At 48.0% G+C, this 17,079-nt stretch overlaps 1 protein-coding gene across 5 annotated transcripts; it reads left to right on the forward strand.

The window, feature by feature from the left end:
- The first annotated feature begins 27 nt into the window (after positions 1–27).
- On the forward strand, positions 28–16,785 carry KCTD21 (potassium channel tetramerization domain containing 21). 5 transcript variants are annotated; one of them, XM_030917235.1, is made up of 3 exons: positions 7,695–7,748; positions 8,604–8,651; positions 13,430–16,785. In XM_030917235.1, exons 1-3 carry the CDS (start codon positions 7,727–7,729, stop codon positions 14,239–14,241), a joined length of 882 nt encoding a protein of 293 aa, XP_030773095.1. In that variant the 5' UTR covers positions 7,695–7,726; the 3' UTR covers positions 14,242–16,785. The 5 variants fall into 5 exon arrangements, with proteins under 5 accessions (XP_030773097.1, XP_010364071.1, XP_030773095.1 ...); XM_030917237.1 differs by lacking the exons at positions 7,695–7,748; positions 8,604–8,651 and adding an exon at positions 28–144; XM_010365769.2 differs by lacking the exons at positions 7,695–7,748; positions 8,604–8,651 and adding an exon at positions 42–95.
- Positions 16,786–17,079: the final 294 nt, after the last annotated feature.

A 17,079-nucleotide genomic window follows, 5' to 3' on the forward strand; every position in this document is an offset into this window, starting at 1 on the left:
CCACGCCACTGGGCTGGGCTCCGACCCTCCGCCCTCCTCGCAAAGCTGCGCTGGCCGCCGCTCGCGGAGGGGAGGCTGCAGAGCGAGGGCAGGAGGTGGGTGCGGTGCGGCCGGGGTCGCAGGGCTCGGGGACTACCGACGAGGGTACGTGGGCCCACTGGGCACCTGTCTTACCGTGAGACTAATTTATCCCAGCCTCGCCATTCCCATCTGTGAAATGGGGATGGCAGCGCCTGTGGCTGCGGGGGAGGGGGCGCGTTTAGGCGCGAGGTGAGCCGAAGGGGGCAGAGCTCTTAGAGGGGTGGGGCTGGTGGGAGGAGCTAGGGCGGATGGTGATAGTCGGAAAAGCCCGGATAATGAGGGTCCGGACTGTGGGAGGAGTCCTTGGTGGGTGGGGCAAGGAGGGGCGGGGTATCTGGGTCGGGGTGGGGCACTTGTCAGGTCGGAGTCGGGGCTCTAGGACTGGGGAGTGGGTGCGGAAAAAGCCAATGAGGCCAGCCTGGGTGGGACTGGAGAAGGAAGGGCGGAGACACAGATGACAGGGAACTCGCCCCGGTCTGGCGAGCGCTGGGCCGGCAGCGCTGTGGCGGCGTGGGCAAAAGCCTGTGATGCATACAACACCTCCCTTTACTGACTGGAAATAAAGAGTCCATCCCCAAGCTCAGTGCGGCACACCCGTGATCTCCTTGACCTCTTACGCCCTGGAAAGTAGAGACGTCACCATAGCGGTTGACGGGTGAGGAATGTGAGGCTCAGAAAAGCGAAGGGACTTGCCTAAAACCAGTCAGGACTCCTTACTTCAAATACGTTGCTTTTTTCCCTGCACTCGGGGAGGAAGGGGTTTAGCTTGGCATGGCAGGCAGGAAAGAAAGAAAAGTTTTGATGCCCTGACCTTCGCAAATTTTCTGGCAGGACCAGTCCCCCCAACCCTTCCGAATGGCAGCCTGTGAGGCAGCCCTCCTATGGTACTGTGAGGATGAAATGAGATGGATTTGAAAGCACAGTGTTTATAACTTACTGTTTGGTGGAGACGGTAGGAAGAGAGCAGTTTTTTTTTTTTTTTTTTTTTTTTTTGAGACGGAGTCTCGCTCTGTCGCCCAGGCTGGGGTGCAGTGGCCAGATCTCAGCTCACTGCAAGCTCCGCCTTCCTGGGTTCACGCCATTCTCCTGCCTCAGCCTCCCGAGTAGCTGGGACTACAGGCGCCCGCCACCTCGGCCGGCTAGTTTTTTGTGTTTTTTAGTAGAGACGGGGTTTCACCGGGTTAGCCAGGGTGGTCGAAGAGAGCAGTTTGAAATGGGGTGCTGGTGCCTGAGGAAAAGCACAAGTTGAAGCGTGAGAGTGAGCTGAGAAGGTGAAGGAAAGTTCTGGAAGAGGTTAGGGGATGGTAGTGGTGGTTGGAGGTCTATGCCAGGTGAAAGAATACCTTGCCATGCCAGATTCTGTGGTGTCCTTCTTCCAGCCCACCTCTCTCTGCTCCTGCCTTTTGCGCAACTCATTCTGGGGTCCCTGTGTCTAGAAGCACCTTTTCTCTCCCTACCTATGGGTTGTGATGGTAATAGAGCAGCCTGCGGGCTTCTTAGAGATATGGACTGGGCAAGACAGAATTATAGATGCAGCTGTCTGATGTGGGGTGATCAGGAAGGGGAGGTGAAGAAAGGGTAGTCGTCCTGGGGGCTTCAAGGCAAAGAGTCCTTTCCCCAGTGGGGTAAGGTGGGGAAGTCTCCGACTTACTGGAAGACACAGTAGTCACTCTGAGCATTGTCTTTCTTGAAATTTACCAAGCCACGTGCTATCCATTCCCTTACGTAGTAGAAACTCTCCTTGCATTTACTCCCAAGTAATCACCTCGGCCTTGTCACATGCCTTTAGATTTCAGATTGAAAATTCAAGAGAGCATTTCAAAATTAGAAAGTTTTAAAAATCCAGGTGGGGAAAATGGATCTGACTAAACAGGAGAGAAATTTCTTCCTCTTTCCCTATTCTACATGCTTCTGTGGATATAGAAAGGGGCACCCCCAGCCCCAGCAGGGGACCCAGGCATCCATTTACTTAAGTAAAGTTGGCGGTGGTAAGGGGTTAGAATAAAATTCTCCGGAGATGCAGAGAAGAAATAAATTCCAGCTGAGAGACCTGGCCGATGCATGGGATTTGTCTTCAAGATCCAGGCAGAGGGGATGGCAGATGCCAAATTGCAGAAGTTGAAGAGGGCCTGGTTTGGTTGGTCTGTAAAGTAGGTATGTAATAGTATCTACTTCATCTGTGAGATTGAAAGAGATTAACATGTATAAAGTACCTAGCACGGTAATAACTGCTCAATAAATGTTAGCCATTATTATTACTGTTGTAGTGTTTGTTATTGTTAGGATCATCATCTGCCCAGGAACGTGCCTAGGGCTGCACAGCTAGTAAGGGGCAGGGGATGATTCAAATACAAACCCAGGTAATGCCGAATACTATGCATGGTCTGCGCCTACCCCACACAGCCCCTCCAGTTCTTTTTTTTCTTTTTCTTTTTTTTCTTTTGAGATAGGGTCTTGCTCTATTGCCCAAGCTGGAGTGCACTGGCGTGATCTCGGCTCACTGCAGCCTGACCTGCCAGGCTCAAGCAATCTAACTTTTTTTTTCTCTATAGAAACGAGGTCTCATTATGGTGTCCAGGGTGGTCTCTCAAACTCCTGAACTGAAACGATCCTCCCACCTGGGCCTTCCAAGTGCTGGGATTACAGGCATGAGCCACTGCGCCTGGCCTCTCTCCAGTTCTTTCTGCCCATCCTTGACATTTCTGAGGCCCAGGAGTGGACTTTGTCAGCATTCACAGTGAGTCATGACAGGAGTTTCTTTCCTGCCGGGGTACAGAGATTCTGGGTTCATGACGAAGCAGGAAAAACAAGGCCTGAACAGCCGTCTTCTCCCAGGCAGAATCACAGCACAGAAGATAGGCAGGCCTGGCTGGGCACAGTGGCTCACGCCTGTAATCCCAGCACTTTGGGAGGCCGAGGTGGGTGGATCGCTTGAGGTCAGGAGCTTGAGACTAGCCTGGCCAACATGGTGAAACCCTGTCTCTACTAAAAATACAAAAATTAGCCAGGCGTGTGGCACGCTTCTGTAATCCCAGCTATTCAGGAGGCTGAGGCAGAAGAATCGCTTGAACCTGGGAGGTGGAGGTCACAGTGAGCCGAGATCATGCCACTGAACTCCAGCCTGGGTGACAGAGTGAAACTCTGTCTCAAAAAAAAAAAAAAAAAAATGGCCTAGTGGTGTGGTTTCTGTGGGTGGTGGGTCTATCCAGACTGCCCACCCAGGCTTAGATTCTAACTCCTCCACCACTTAGCCCTGGTTGGCATCCTCACCCTTCAAAATTCAGTAACGCTCAGGAAGGAAAATTATGAACTTTTCACACTTCTAAGTAGTAGTAGTAAATCTGTAACTTACTAAGTCTGGCTATTTATTGGGGTCTGCACTGTGACTGTAACTTTACCTCTATTGGCCCTATGAAGGAAGTGTTCTTCTCCCTTCTTTTAAAATACAAATATTTTTAAAATTTTCAAGCTTACATTAAAGCTTAAAGTACAACCCTTAACCTAGATACGCCAATTCACAATTTGCCAGTTGTGCTTTTACACAAACACACACTTTTTTGGCCAAATTGTTTAAAAGTAAGTTACAGACATGTTGATTGACATTTGACCCCTAAATTCTTCAACATGTATCCCCTGATAAGGACATTCTACTACATAACCATAATACATTATGCGTAATAAGCAAGAAGTCAGTATTACCCAATGTAATAGTTATTAAAAAATTTCTGCCAGGTGCAGTGGGTCATGCCTGTAACCCCAGCACTTTGGGAGGCCAAGGCAGACAGATTGCTTGAGCCCAGGAGTTCAAGGCCAGCCTGGGCAACATAGTGAAACCCCATTTCTACAAAAACTACAAAATTTAGCAGGATGTGGTAGCATGCACCTGTAGTCCCAGCTACTTGGGAAGATCACCTGAGCCTGGGGATGTCAAGGCTGCAATGAACCATGATTGCGCCACTGCACTTCAGCCTGGGCGACAGAGTAAAACCCTGTCTCAAAAAAGAAAAAAATTTATAATTGCCCAAAAATACTTTATATAGTTTCTGGTTTTTAAAATCAGATCCAGTCAAGATGTACATATTGCATTTTATTATATCTCTTTTATCAACTCATTTAATCTAAATAGAGCCCCTTGGCATGGTGGCTTATGTCTGTAATACCAACATTTTGGGAGGCCAAGACGGGCGGATCACTTGAGGTCAGGAGTTTGAGACCAGCCTGGCCAACATGGTGAAACCCCATCTCAACTAAAAATACAAAAATTAGCCGTACATGGTGGTGCGTGCCTATACTCCCAGCTACTCGGGAGGCTGAGGCAGGAGATACTTGTACCCAGGAGATGGAGGTTGCAGTGAGCCGAGATTGTGCCACTGCATTCCAGCCTGGGCAACAGAATGTGACTGTATCTCAAATAAGTAAATAAATAAATAGAGCTTCTCCACCTATTTAAATATGTTTGATTGGTTTATCAATGATTAGATTCGGGTTAGATTTGAGTTTTTGGCAATATGTGTACTTACTGCATGTCAGGAGGATATGATGTCAGGGTCTTACTATCCATGAATGCTACATTTGATTATTAGGTAAGATCATGACAACCTGATCTCTCTATCATAAGGGTACACTTTTCTCTCTTACAATTAATAAGTCATCTGTGAAGTGATTCTGAGTCTGCTATAATTATGTGTTCCTGATAACCTTTCACACCACATCCTTGGATGATCCTTGCTTGAATAGCAACACTGAGGGTTGCAAATTGGTAATTTTCTAATTCTACCATTCCTTCTGTGTTTTATTAGCTAGTATTCTTTTTTATAGAATAAATTTTCCCTGTCTCTATCTTTCTCACTCCCTTCTTCTCACCCTCTCTTTGGGGAATAACATTATGGAGTCCTGTTTTTTGTTTGTTTTTGAGACAGAGTCTCACTCTGTTGCCCAGGCTGGAGTGCAGTGGTGCGATCTTGGCTCACTGCAACCTCCACTTCCCAGGTTCAAGTGATTCTCCTGCCTCAGTCTCCCAAGTAGCTGGGATAACAGGCACGGGTCACCCTGCCCAGCTTTGTTTTGTATTTTTAGTAGAGAAGGAGTTTTGCTATGTTAGCCAGGCTGGTCTTCCAACTCCTGACGTCAGGTGATCCGCCTGCCTCGGCCTCCCAAAGTGCTGAGATTACAGGCATGAGCTACCGCACCCAGCTTGGACTGTTGTTTTTTTTTGTTGTTCGTTTTTTTTTTTTTTTTTTTTTAATTCATTGGTCTATATGAAGTCACCTTGAACTTTTCCTGTAAAAATCCAGGAATCATCAGTTTCTCCAGGAAGCCCTGGTTTCTTTTAGAAGAGATGATGACATTCGGAAACAAAGATCCAGGGCTAGGTGTGTTTATTGCTACTGGGTGTCATTTCTAGGCTTTATGAGTGAGCACAGCTAGGAAATGATGGATAGGTGATTGATTGATAGATGATAGATGGACAATTTTCATTACTTGGTATGTTTATTGTTACAACAGCTAGTCCCCACCGACAGGATTGCATGGTAAGTCATTTCACAATGGAAGTAATGCTGGTTATGGAAGTGGACAGTAATGTAGGAAAAAAGGAAACTGCACAGAAAAGAGCCTTTGCCTATTCCAGGTCGCCATGAGTATACAGGCTGTTGGCTAGGCCCTCTGTGGCTGGGTTCAGCTTCCTGCCGAAGACCTCTAAAGGACTGGTTCTCTGAAGGGTGTCCAAACTTCCCAGACGCCATGACTCTGAGATCAAGAATGCACATGAAGCCCTCGGCAAGGGATTCACACTCTTTGGGTCTGCTTTAGGTTGTCTTTGAAATAAAGACAATGTGATCAGTCCTGCCTGGGTCCCAGAGTTGTAAGGATCAATATATTTATCAATATGTTTATTTTTAAACATTGCTAGTTGTGTCTCTTCACATTTGTTACCAAATTCCTTCTCTTCTCATTGTTTTAAAACCATGGAGTGAAATGTCGTTGCTTTATAATCTGGTTTTAATACATTGTGCTAAGATGTCTTATTCAAATATTCTTTCAGATTATCAGTCATCAGTGCTTCCAGATTAAAATTTTAATTATTCAATCTTTTTTGAAAAATACTATTGAGATTTGGATTAGGACAACATAACAACTATAATTAATTGGGGGGTGGGCGGGCTTTGGAATGAGGCCTGGCTCTGTCACCCAAACCAGAGGGCAGTGGCATGATCTTAGCTCACTGCAGCCTCCACCTACTGGGACAAAATCAATTACTAAAATAGAAGAAGTTCCTATAGCTATTATCACTAGGGAAATTACAATGTTTTTAACCCTGGCCAACAGCTGGGGACAAATCTAAAATGTATATTGCTTATTATATCACAGTATCACACAACCCCTCCCCCGAGTGCGAGGCGGTGACTATGCAGACGTGAGACATGCAGTTGCTCTCAGCCCACAAACTAGGCAGTGGTTCCCAAAAAAAATTGTTTTGTCACCCACAGTATGAAGATACCGTGATCCAGTTCATGGACACACAACTGAAACAAAAGGTTCACAACAATATATAATTGGTCACAACCCACTTAACTGTATTGATGTCGTGACTTGCCAATAGGTCACAACCTTCATTTTTTTCCTGTTTATGGAGATAAAACTTACGTATGGTAAAATTTACCGCCCCCCCCCCTTTTTTTTTTTAAATTGAGACACAGGTCTCACTATGTTTTCCAGGCTGGTCTTGAACTCCTGGGCTCAAGTGACCCTCCTGCCTTGGCCTCTCAAAGTACTGGGATTATAGGCATGAACCACCCCAGCTGGCCAAAATTCACCCTTTTAAATGTGTACAGTTACATGAATTTTGCCAGCCTTTATAAAGACATTTGACCACCACCACATCATATTCCTTTGGTGCCAACCTAATAGAATATTCCCATCACTCCAAAATATGCCTTGTGTTTCTTTGTAGCCAGTCTTTTCTCTCTAACCCAGCCCCGGGAATTCACTTAATCTGATTTCTGTCTTTATAGTTTTGCCTTTGCCAGAATGTTATACAAATAGAATCATGCACCATATAACCTTCTGAGGCTGACTTCTTTCACTTGATGTAATGCTTTTGAAATTCAGGTATGTGGTAATGTCTTTTAGTAGTTCCTATATATTGCTGAGTCATATTCTATTGTATGGATGTACTACAATTTGTTTATCTGTTTACATTTTAGTTGTTTCTGAGTTTGGGCAGTTATGAATAAGCTGCCATAAACATTCACATACGAGTCTTTGCATGGACATATGTCTCCATTTCATGGCTGAAATATCTAGGAGCAGGGTCATTGTCATGGGATAATTGTATGCTGTATTAGTCCATTCTCAGACTGCTAATAACGACATACCCGAGACTGGGTAATTTATAAAGGAAAGAGGTTTAATTGACTCACAGTTCCACAGGACTAGGGAGGCCTCAGGAAACTTAAAATAATGGCAGAAGGGGAAGCAAACATGTCCTTCTTCACATGGCAGCAGCAAGGAGAAGTGCCAAGCAAAGGGGAAACCCCTTATAAAACCATCAGATCTCTTAAGAACTCACTCGCTATCACAAGAACAGCATGAGGAAAACCACCCCAATGATTCAGTCATCTCCACCTAGTCCTGCTCTTGACACATGGGGATCATTACAATTCAAGGTGAGATTTGGGTGGGGACACAGAGCCAAACCATACCATATGCCAAACTGTTTTCAACAGTGGTTACCATTTGCCAGCAGTGTATGAGGTTTCCATTGTTCTGTGTACTCACCTTCATTTGGCATTGTCAGTTTTCATATGAGCCACTGTAATAGGTGTATAGTAGCATGTAATTGTGGTTTCAATTTTCATACTGTAATGACTAATGATATTGACCATCTTTTCATGTGATTGTCAGTCATCTACATATCTTCTTTGCTGGAGTATTTGTTAGATCTTTTGTCTGGTTTTTTTTTTTTTTTTTTTTTTTTTTTTTTTTTTTTTTTTTTAAGTAGAGATAGGGTTTCGCCATGTTGGCCAGGCTGTTCTTGAACTCCTGGGCTCAAGTGATCTGCCCGCCTCAGCCTCCCAAAGTGCTGTGATTACAGGCATGAGCCGCTGCACCCAGCTTTGTCTGTTTTTCAATTGGGTTATTTTCTTACTGAGTTACTGAGTTTTGAGAGTCCTTTATATATTCTGGTTAACAATCCTTTATCAGGTAGGTGTTTTGCAAGTATTTTCCCCGTGTCTTATTCTTTCATTTCCTTAACAGTGTCTTTTGAAGAGCAGACGTTTTTTATTTGGATGAAGTCTAGTTTATTGATGTTTTTAATGGTTTGTCCCTTTTAGGTCCTATCCAAGAAATCTTCTCCTAATCCACAGTTGCAAAGATTTTCTCCTAGAAGTTGTGTAGTTCTAAATTTTATATTTAGGTCTATGATCTGTTTTGAGTTTATTTTTCATATATGGCATAAGAGATGGACCAAGGTTCTTTTTTTTCCCCATATGGATGTCCACTGATCTGCATTTTGATAGAGCCAGGGAAGAGGGCCATGTGCAAAGCAGATCCCTGCAGATGGAACGGTGAGTGCTGCCAGAGGGGTTTGTGCAAGGCACCAGGAAGCCTTGAGAGAAGAGCTGTTAACCTACTGGAGATTGGGGACAGCCATACAGAGGTGATGACTCATAGGCTGGGCCTGAAAGGTAGACAGCAGAGAGGGTAGAGAAGGTAGACAAGGGTGGTCTAGGGACAGCAAAGGCAGGGCAGGTGACAGCATGAAGGAGACTGACTCAGTGGTGTCCGGAGTGCGTGGAGGGCAGGGTTAGACATGAGAGGGAAGAAGAAGGTGGTTTGGGCAGGGCCGGTGCTTCAGGAAGGTCTGCAGACCAGAAAGGAAAGTACACAGAAGGCAGGGAGCCAGGTGAGGATGTAGGGGTGCAGGGGGCAGGGATGAGGCCTGAGCTCTGGGAGTAGCTATAGGGATGGGTTCAAGGAGACAGTGAAGACAACCTGTAGGGCTGGAGTTGGGGCTGCCTCCCTCAGGCAGTTGGGTGGCTGAGAAGAGTTCCCAGCAGAGTTAGGGGCACAGGAATACACAGGTGAGGCTTCTGGTACCTGTGTTACTGGTGGAGGGTCTTGACTATGAGTTGTCCAGGTCCTTGGCATTTTGAACAAAGTAGCAGAGGGGCTGGACGTGGTAACCCCCACACTTTGGGAGGCCTAGGTGGCGGATCAGTTGAGGTCAGTCCAAGACCACCCTGGCCAACATAGTAAAATCTGTCTCTACTAAAAATAATAATAATAAAAAGAGTAGCAGGGGAATGAAATGCAGGAATAAAGCAGCGAAAGCAGGAATTAAAGTGAGAAAGCACTCCGCAGGGTAGGAGTGAGCCGAAGCAAGGAACTCAAAGGCCCAGTTACAAAGTTCTCTGGGCTATAAGTACCCCATTTGAGGTTCTTATCAGCTACCCCTTATCTGGACGAAGGATTTAGTCTGTGGCTGATTAAAGGCTGAGGTGAATGGGCACCCTATGCAGATAGAGGGATGGTCCCAATCTAAGGCCCCCTCCCTTTCCATCTGAGACATGGTGGAGTGGGAGGGTTGCTGGGAGAGAAGCGTTTTGATCCTTTGTCACCCAGCTGGGGAGATAGGGTTCTTCCTCTTGGTTCAGCTTTAGGAATTTGGTGTTAATTGGCCTTAGGGTCCCTGCCCCCAGACCCAGGGTTTTCCTTTTGAGCCAGCTTTGGGAAGTCAGCAGAATTGGCCTCAGATTTTTTGCCCCCAGACCTTGGTGTTTTCTCTTTCATGAAGTTAGCACAAATTGGCCTGGTTCCGTGTCTCCAGACCCTGTTCTCGTGCCTCGCTTGCAGAATATCCAGGTGGAGGTGGCCAGGAGGCAGCTGGGAAGCCATGGGGGGCTGAGGCTCAGTGGTGTTAGTTCACACTACCTGACTGCAAACCTCCGCCGACTCATGAAGCTCCCCTTGTGTCATGTCATTGTGCCTTTTGTAGCAGGGCCGTAGATTTGTGATGATGGACACTGTGGCCCTGTGACTAGAAAATAGGGGCTTAGACCAGGCATGGTGGCTCACGTCTATAATCCCAACACTTGGGGAGGCCAAGGCAGACAGATCACGAGGTCAAGAGATCGAAACCATCCTGGCCAACATGGTGAAATCCCATCTCTACTAAAAATACAAAAATAAATTAGCCTGGTGTGGTGGTGTGCGCCTGTAATCGCAGCTACTTGGGAGACTGAGGCAGGAGTGTCACTTGAATTCTGGGAGGCAGAGGTTGTAGTGAGCTGAGATCGCACCACTGCACTCTAGCCTGGTGCCAGCGAGACTCTGTCTCAAAAAAAAAAAAAAAGAAAAAGAAAATAAGGGCTTAGAGGACTGAGCTCTGTGACTCAATAGGTAAGGGGAGATCACCACAGAGAGCTCCCTATACTCGGAGCAGAAGACCTGCCTGCTGGCCAGCGTCTGCCCTGACTGCCTGTACAACTGTGCTGCTCTCCCCAGACAAATGACTGGGAGCCATGATGTCATCGGGGGCACAGGAAAGCAGGTGCTCTGCTGCTTTTGCGAGCAGAGAAATAGGAGTTTGAGCACCTATCCAGGGGTCCTAGGGAATGCCCTGTTGCTCCTGACCTCCCCTGCCTGTAATGCTCTGAGCACTTCAGCCCTAATGCATGGAAGAGAGAAGGGTCTGTGGACCATGGAACTGTCCGTGTTCTCTCTGACACCTGCTCCTTTTCCTGCCATGGAGTTGAGCCACTTCACAGAGCCTGGGCCTGAAACCCAGTGTTGGGAGGGGGGTGTTTGTTTTCAAGGAGAAAGAGAGACTGAAACTAGAACATGCACATTTCTATCCAAAAAGAATAAAAAGAGGGCAACAGGGAAGAAAATTCTGGACTAAGTAAAGGGGACCCACTCCTGGGTCCAGCTCCTGCCTGGGCCCTCTGGAGACAGAATTGGCCAGATTCAGCCCTGAGTCACAGCGCCCTCCCCAGTTGCTGCCTGGCAGTCAGTCTCCACAGCAGCAGCCACGCCCCCAGCGGCGGCTCGCCCACACCTCTGTGGGACCTCCCCACCGTCTCACAGCCCATCTGCTCCAGGCTTCTACTGACAATTTTGTATTTCACATGGGCTCATTTCTCCTCAAACACTCCAGATGGTGAATGCCTTTCTACAATATCAAAGTGCCCTGTTAGACTGGGGAGGACCCATGAGGGGACATACCCCCGCCCCCGCCAGAGAGTCGAGCATGGCAGCTGAATATCTCACACTGGCATGACCCCCATCCTCTGGAGAAAGAAGGCCTCAGTGCAGTCAGCCTCTTCAGGAGGCAGAAATGAGAAGTTCTCGTCACCCCTGCTGGGTGACTTTGGGGAGGTGCCTCCTCAAACCTCTGTTTCTCCATCTAGACAGCATGCTTGGCAGGATGGATTTTTGTTTGTTTGTTTGTTTTTTGAGACCAGGTCTCACTCTGTCTCCCAGGCTGGAGTACTGTGGCGTAATCACGGCTCACTGCAGCCTCGACCTCCCACACTCAAGCGATCCTCCCACCTCAGCCTCCCAAGTAGCTAGGACTACAGGTACTCGCCACCACACCCTGCTTTGTTGTTGTTGTTGTTGTTGTTGTTGTTGTTGTTGTTGTTGTTGAGACAGGGTTTCGCCATGTTGGCCAGGCTGGTCTCGAACTCCTGAGCTTGCCTCGGCCTTCCAAAGTGCTGGGATTACAGACGTGAGCCACTGTGTCTGCCAGCCAGATAGTTTTTGATGGACCAAGGTTCATTCCTGATGGTCTCCCACATCATCTACCTGTCTTGTCACTGTGCCTTCATTCTCTCTTGTCTCCTCTACCAGCACAGGCTCTTCTGGGGGTAATCCTGGGGCCAGTTTCTGTTGGCAACCCTACCTGCCATGTCGGGGAAGGATGACCGAGTCTGTCCACAGGCTGGCTCTGGGGATGGTATAGTGTTGGAAGCTGCAGCGGAGATCTCCTGTTTTCTAGAATATGTGGTGAAGGAGATGCACCAGCCATAGATGCTGACAGCTGGGAGATCGGGGGGCTTTGTTAAGGAGTAGATGGGTTACCTTCAGGAGGGTGTTCTGACAGAGTCCTGCATTTGCACTGACCTTGCAGCCAGTTTCAGAGAAGCTTGGCGTGTTATGACAGCAAAGGATGGGCCACCAGGAACCAAGAGCATCTTCATGGCAAGGCAAGTCAGCATGGGAGCAGTGAAAGTCTAGAAAGAATTGTCATTTGCAGTCCAGACAGCTGAGTGACCCGCCCACTGTGGGCCTTGAAGATAGATGGAAATGACACTAATCATGGCCATTCATTGTCAAATCTTTGAGAGAAAAATAAATAAATTCAGCAGCGTCATCGGTACAGAAGGAGGAGCACTGAGCCTGGAGTCATAAATCTCAGACCATTTGTTCAGTACTTAGAACATACCGATCTTTGGCTAGTAAGCATTTACACATTTTTCTTTCATATAAAGGAAACTGAGTTTAAATCCTGGCAAGGCACTTCGCCTTTCTGAGCTTGAGGAATGAATCCTGGCACAGTTTTCCTCATCTGCATGACAGGGATGGATGATTATATTGTCTATGTCAAAAGATGATATAACTTTTTTTTTTTTTGAGACAGAGTTTCACTCTTGTTGTCCAGCCTGGAGTGCAATGGCGCAGTCTCGGCTCACTGCAACCTCCACCCCCTGAGTTCAAACGATTCTCCTGCCTCAGCCTCCTGAACAGCTGGGATTACAAGTGCCTGCCACCATGCCCAGCTAATTTTTGTATTTTTAGTAGAGATGGGGTTTCACCATGTTGGCCAGTCTGATCTTGAACTCCTGACCTCAGGTGATCCACCCGCCTCAGCCTCCCTAAGTGCTGGGATTACAGGCGTGAGCCACCATGCCCAGCTGATACAACTGTTACGCAAGCAAATATATGTATAAACACGTAGCATAGCTTTCAGTCCAGGCACGTTTTCCTTTCTTTCTTTAGACCAGTGTTTCTCTATTCTAACTGAACATTTAGAATCACTAAGGGAACTCTTTCAAAACACCAGTGCTGGGGCAGTATTCCAGACCAATTAGAACAGAACGTCGGCGGGGGACCCAGGCTTTAGGGGTCCTTTCCTTTCTTTTCCTGTTTCCTTTTCCCTTTCTCCTTTCTCCCTAGTGAAGCTAATGTACTTTGCACAGTGTTAACAATTATCACCCATTCATCAGGTATTAATTCATTTCAATCCCAAGGGCATAGGCTTGATATACAATAAGGAGTTAAGGACTGTGAGTTCTCAGATGAAGTTTGGTTATAGTCATTTCTCACTTGTCACCCTCTCCAGGGCCACTTCCAGCAACCCAGTCTCCTGCCATGTCCGACCCCATCACGCTGAACGTCGGGGGGAAGCTCTATACAACCTCATTGGCAACTCTGACCAGCTTCCCTGACTCCATGCTAGGCGCCATGTTCAGTGGGAAGATGCCCACCAAGAGGGACAGCCAGGGCAACTGCTTCATTGACCGTGACGGCAAAGTGTTCCGCTATATCCTCAACTTCCTGCGGACCTCCCACCTTGACCTACCCGAGGACTTCCAGGAGATGGGCCTGCTCCGCAGGGAGGCCGACTTCTACCAGGTGCAGCCCCTGATTGAGGCTCTGCAGGAGAAGGAAGTGGAGCTCTCCAAGGCCGAGAAGAATGCCATGCTCAACATCACACTGAACCAGCATGTGCAGACGGTCCACTTCACTGTGCGCGAGGCGCCCCAGATCTACAGCCTCTCCTCCTCCAGCATGGAGGTCTTCAATGCCAACATCTTCAGCACCTCCTGCCTCTTCCTCAAACTCCTTGGCTCTAAGCTCTACTACTGCTCCAATGGCAATCTCTCCTCCATCACCAGCCACTTGCAGGACCCCAACCACCTGACTCTGGACTGGGTGGCCAATGTGGAGGGCCTGCCAGAGGAGGAGTACACCAAGCAGAACCTCAAGAGGCTCTGGGTGGTGCCTGCCAACAAGCAGATCAACAGCTTCCAGGTCTTCGTGGAGGAGGTACTGAAAATCGCTCTGAGCGATGGCTTCTGCATCGATTCTTCTCACCCACATGCTCTGGATTTTATGAACAATAAGATTATTCGATTAATACGGTACAGGTAAAAGGACCCCATAGCATTGGAGACGGGAAGTCCCAAGAAGCTCATGTCAGCCAGGTCTTGGAGGGCATCTCGCCAGTGGTGCGAGGCAGGGGACTGTACTAATCTGTATTAATTGTGTAGCAGGACTTGATTCCCCCCATGATGAAGTCCACCTTTTGGAATCCATTGTCCTCTGAACAGAACCACCTTTTTTCTTGCCATTTTGAGCTGCAGATGGGCTATTGTGACAAGTGAAGAGTCAGCTGATGTGTACTAAAGGAGGCCACAGGAGGATTTTCCAGCCAGGACAAAGGAGTGGCAGCTTTCTCCTGGGCTCCACCCATCTGTACCACTAGCCAGTGCCGTGTTTATCCATCTGCAAGAAGGCCCCGCTGGAGAGGATGGGATGAGAACAAGAGGCCACCTCCAGTTAACCAGGACATAAAGTCCCCAGCAGTTCCTGTCACACCTGCTCCTCCCTCCCTAGGGTGCATCCATAATTGTGGATGTTTGCCCAGGGGTGACCGTGTTTGGCTGGCTTGGAATGTCATGCATTCTCAGAGCCCTGTTAGTGTCCCCTCCTGGGGGACAGAGATGAGGTGTGGCAGGGTCTAGAGGAATGAGTGTCCAGGCAGGGTTCAAAAGGTAGGAATGTGCCTCTTGATGGGGCTGAATCAAGGGATTCCTGGCTTCAGAAAGGGTCTGCTATCTCTGCAAAGATGTGCAAGAGTCTGGAGCCAGTGTAATGAAAGGCGCTTCCAAATCCAGTCTGTCGCCTGACTTTTGTCATTGTTTTCCCAAAAATTTGAGGTATCATTGAAACAGGTCATTTTAAACAAATATATTATGGATTCTCAGGGTTAGAAATAATTAGATGATTACTTAGTCCTCCCCCACCCCTAGAACACCCCAGCACATCTGAGGATGAGCGCCTCTCCCTGGGTACCAGCAAGTGATCACCTTGGCCTGCTTGTGTACCTCAGCTCATAGGTAGCGCGCCATCCCCAAGGCAGCTCCTGCCATGGTTGGACGGTGCTGACTGTTAGAAAGTTCTTCCCTATACTGAGCCAAAATCTGTTCTGCCACTTGCTGGATCTTGATGGCAGACCTTCGCTTTCACCCAGTTACATATCTTTGCTTTCAGAATAGTCACCTTGAGAGGCCAGAAATTTTTCTGAAAACATTATTACTCAGAATTCAGATTCCCCTCTGGGATCTGTCTTCAGAATCAAAGTTAGCTGTTTTCTATCCCCTGTAAGTCACTCCCCTTTTGTTATAGCTTCATCTCGTTTGTAACCCCCACTTCACCCACCTTCCCCACAAGCTATGGCTCCATATGCCTTTTGACCATTTTCTGTTGGAAGAGGAAGATTCGCGGCCCCTGAGGAGATCCAGAGGAAAGAGACAGGGTCTCCAAGCGTGCTGTGCAGCAAGGAGCCCAGGAGTGGTGTGGACCATAATAGCGCCCTTAGGGTAAATGTGCGGCCCCTAAGACCCTGCCCTCAGGAAGGCGGCCTTCCCCTGCAGTCCTGTGTCCTACCCCTGGGTCTCTGTGGGGTGCCATCCAGGGCAAGCAACCCAAGCACTGCTTCCCACCGGGTGATGAGGTGTGCAGGCCTCCAAACTGCACGTCATGATTCATCCCTAAAGTGAGTTTGGCCTTGAGAGTCCCAGGGTCCTCCCCGCTGGGCAGGGGTCCTCAGACAAAGCCAAGGAAGCCCGGTGACACGGGCACCCATGGGAGATGGGCCCAGAAAGGGGCTTCCCATAGATAAGCCCTGTAAGTAGGGAGCTTGTACACTGGGCCATGGGCAGAGCCAATTCCCTTGAGCAGTAAAGGCCCTTTCCCCCCTACAGTGGGACCCAGGAGTCTCTCTGACAGCTTTTCTGCCAGACGCAGTGGCTCATGCCTGTAATCCCAACACTCTTGGGAGGCTGAGGTGGGAAGATCACCTGAGGTCAGGAGTTCAAGGCCTGGCCAACATAGTGAAACCCCACCTCTGCTAAAAATACAAAAAGTAGCTGGGCATGGTGGCAGGCGCCTATAACCCCAGCTATTTGGGAGGCTGATGCAGGAGAATCTCTTGAACCCAGATAGCAGAGGTTGCAGTGAGCTGAGAGTGTGCCATTGCACTCCAGCCTGGACGGCAGAATGAGACTCCATCCCAAAAACAAACAGCTGTCCCAGGCCAAGAGTATTTGGGAAAGCCCCTCATGGAGAACCCAGTTTAGACCAAGTAGCAAAAGCTGTGGTCACAACAAAACAATGTGAGGAAGAAATCTTACAAATCACCACTGCCCTTTTTCCTTTTCCGTAAAACTGTCCATCTTTTCGGTGCTCCCTAATCCAAGCAGCTTGACTTTAGAGAAATTGCAGAAGCAGTGAAGCCACTAACATGCTGTGTGACTTTATGTAAGTCACTCACCTCACTGAGCCACCTCCATTTCTTCATCTGTGAAATGGGCATAACAGTAATACATAACCTTACCTACCTCACAGGGCTGTTGTGAGGATCAAATGAAATAATGTACGTGAGAATACAGTATAAATGATAAAGGACTGTTATTCTTTTGTGTCTGCTTACAACGGGGAACAACACTGGTCTTGAGTCACAGTGACTTGGGTTTGAATCCAGAGTTCCAAGGCTCTGTAACCTTGGACAAGTCACTGAACGTCTCTGATTTGTTTCCTCATCAGGCAACAACCCCTTCCAGGGTTATGCAACTTAAACGAGCTGGTGTCTGTGAAAATTCTGAGCTAGGCCTGGCACCCAGGAGCTCAGTGCTCTTGCAGGAGGTGGTTAGGGTGGACTCTTGGTGGGGGATTAGGAGTCCCAGGAGAGTAGAGTTTAACAAGCCC

Source organism: Rhinopithecus roxellana, chromosome 15, assembly GCF_007565055.1.
Source record: "Rhinopithecus roxellana isolate Shanxi Qingling chromosome 15, ASM756505v1, whole genome shotgun sequence".
In the NCBI taxonomy this organism is placed as follows: Eukaryota; Metazoa; Chordata; class Mammalia; order Primates; family Cercopithecidae; genus Rhinopithecus; species Rhinopithecus roxellana.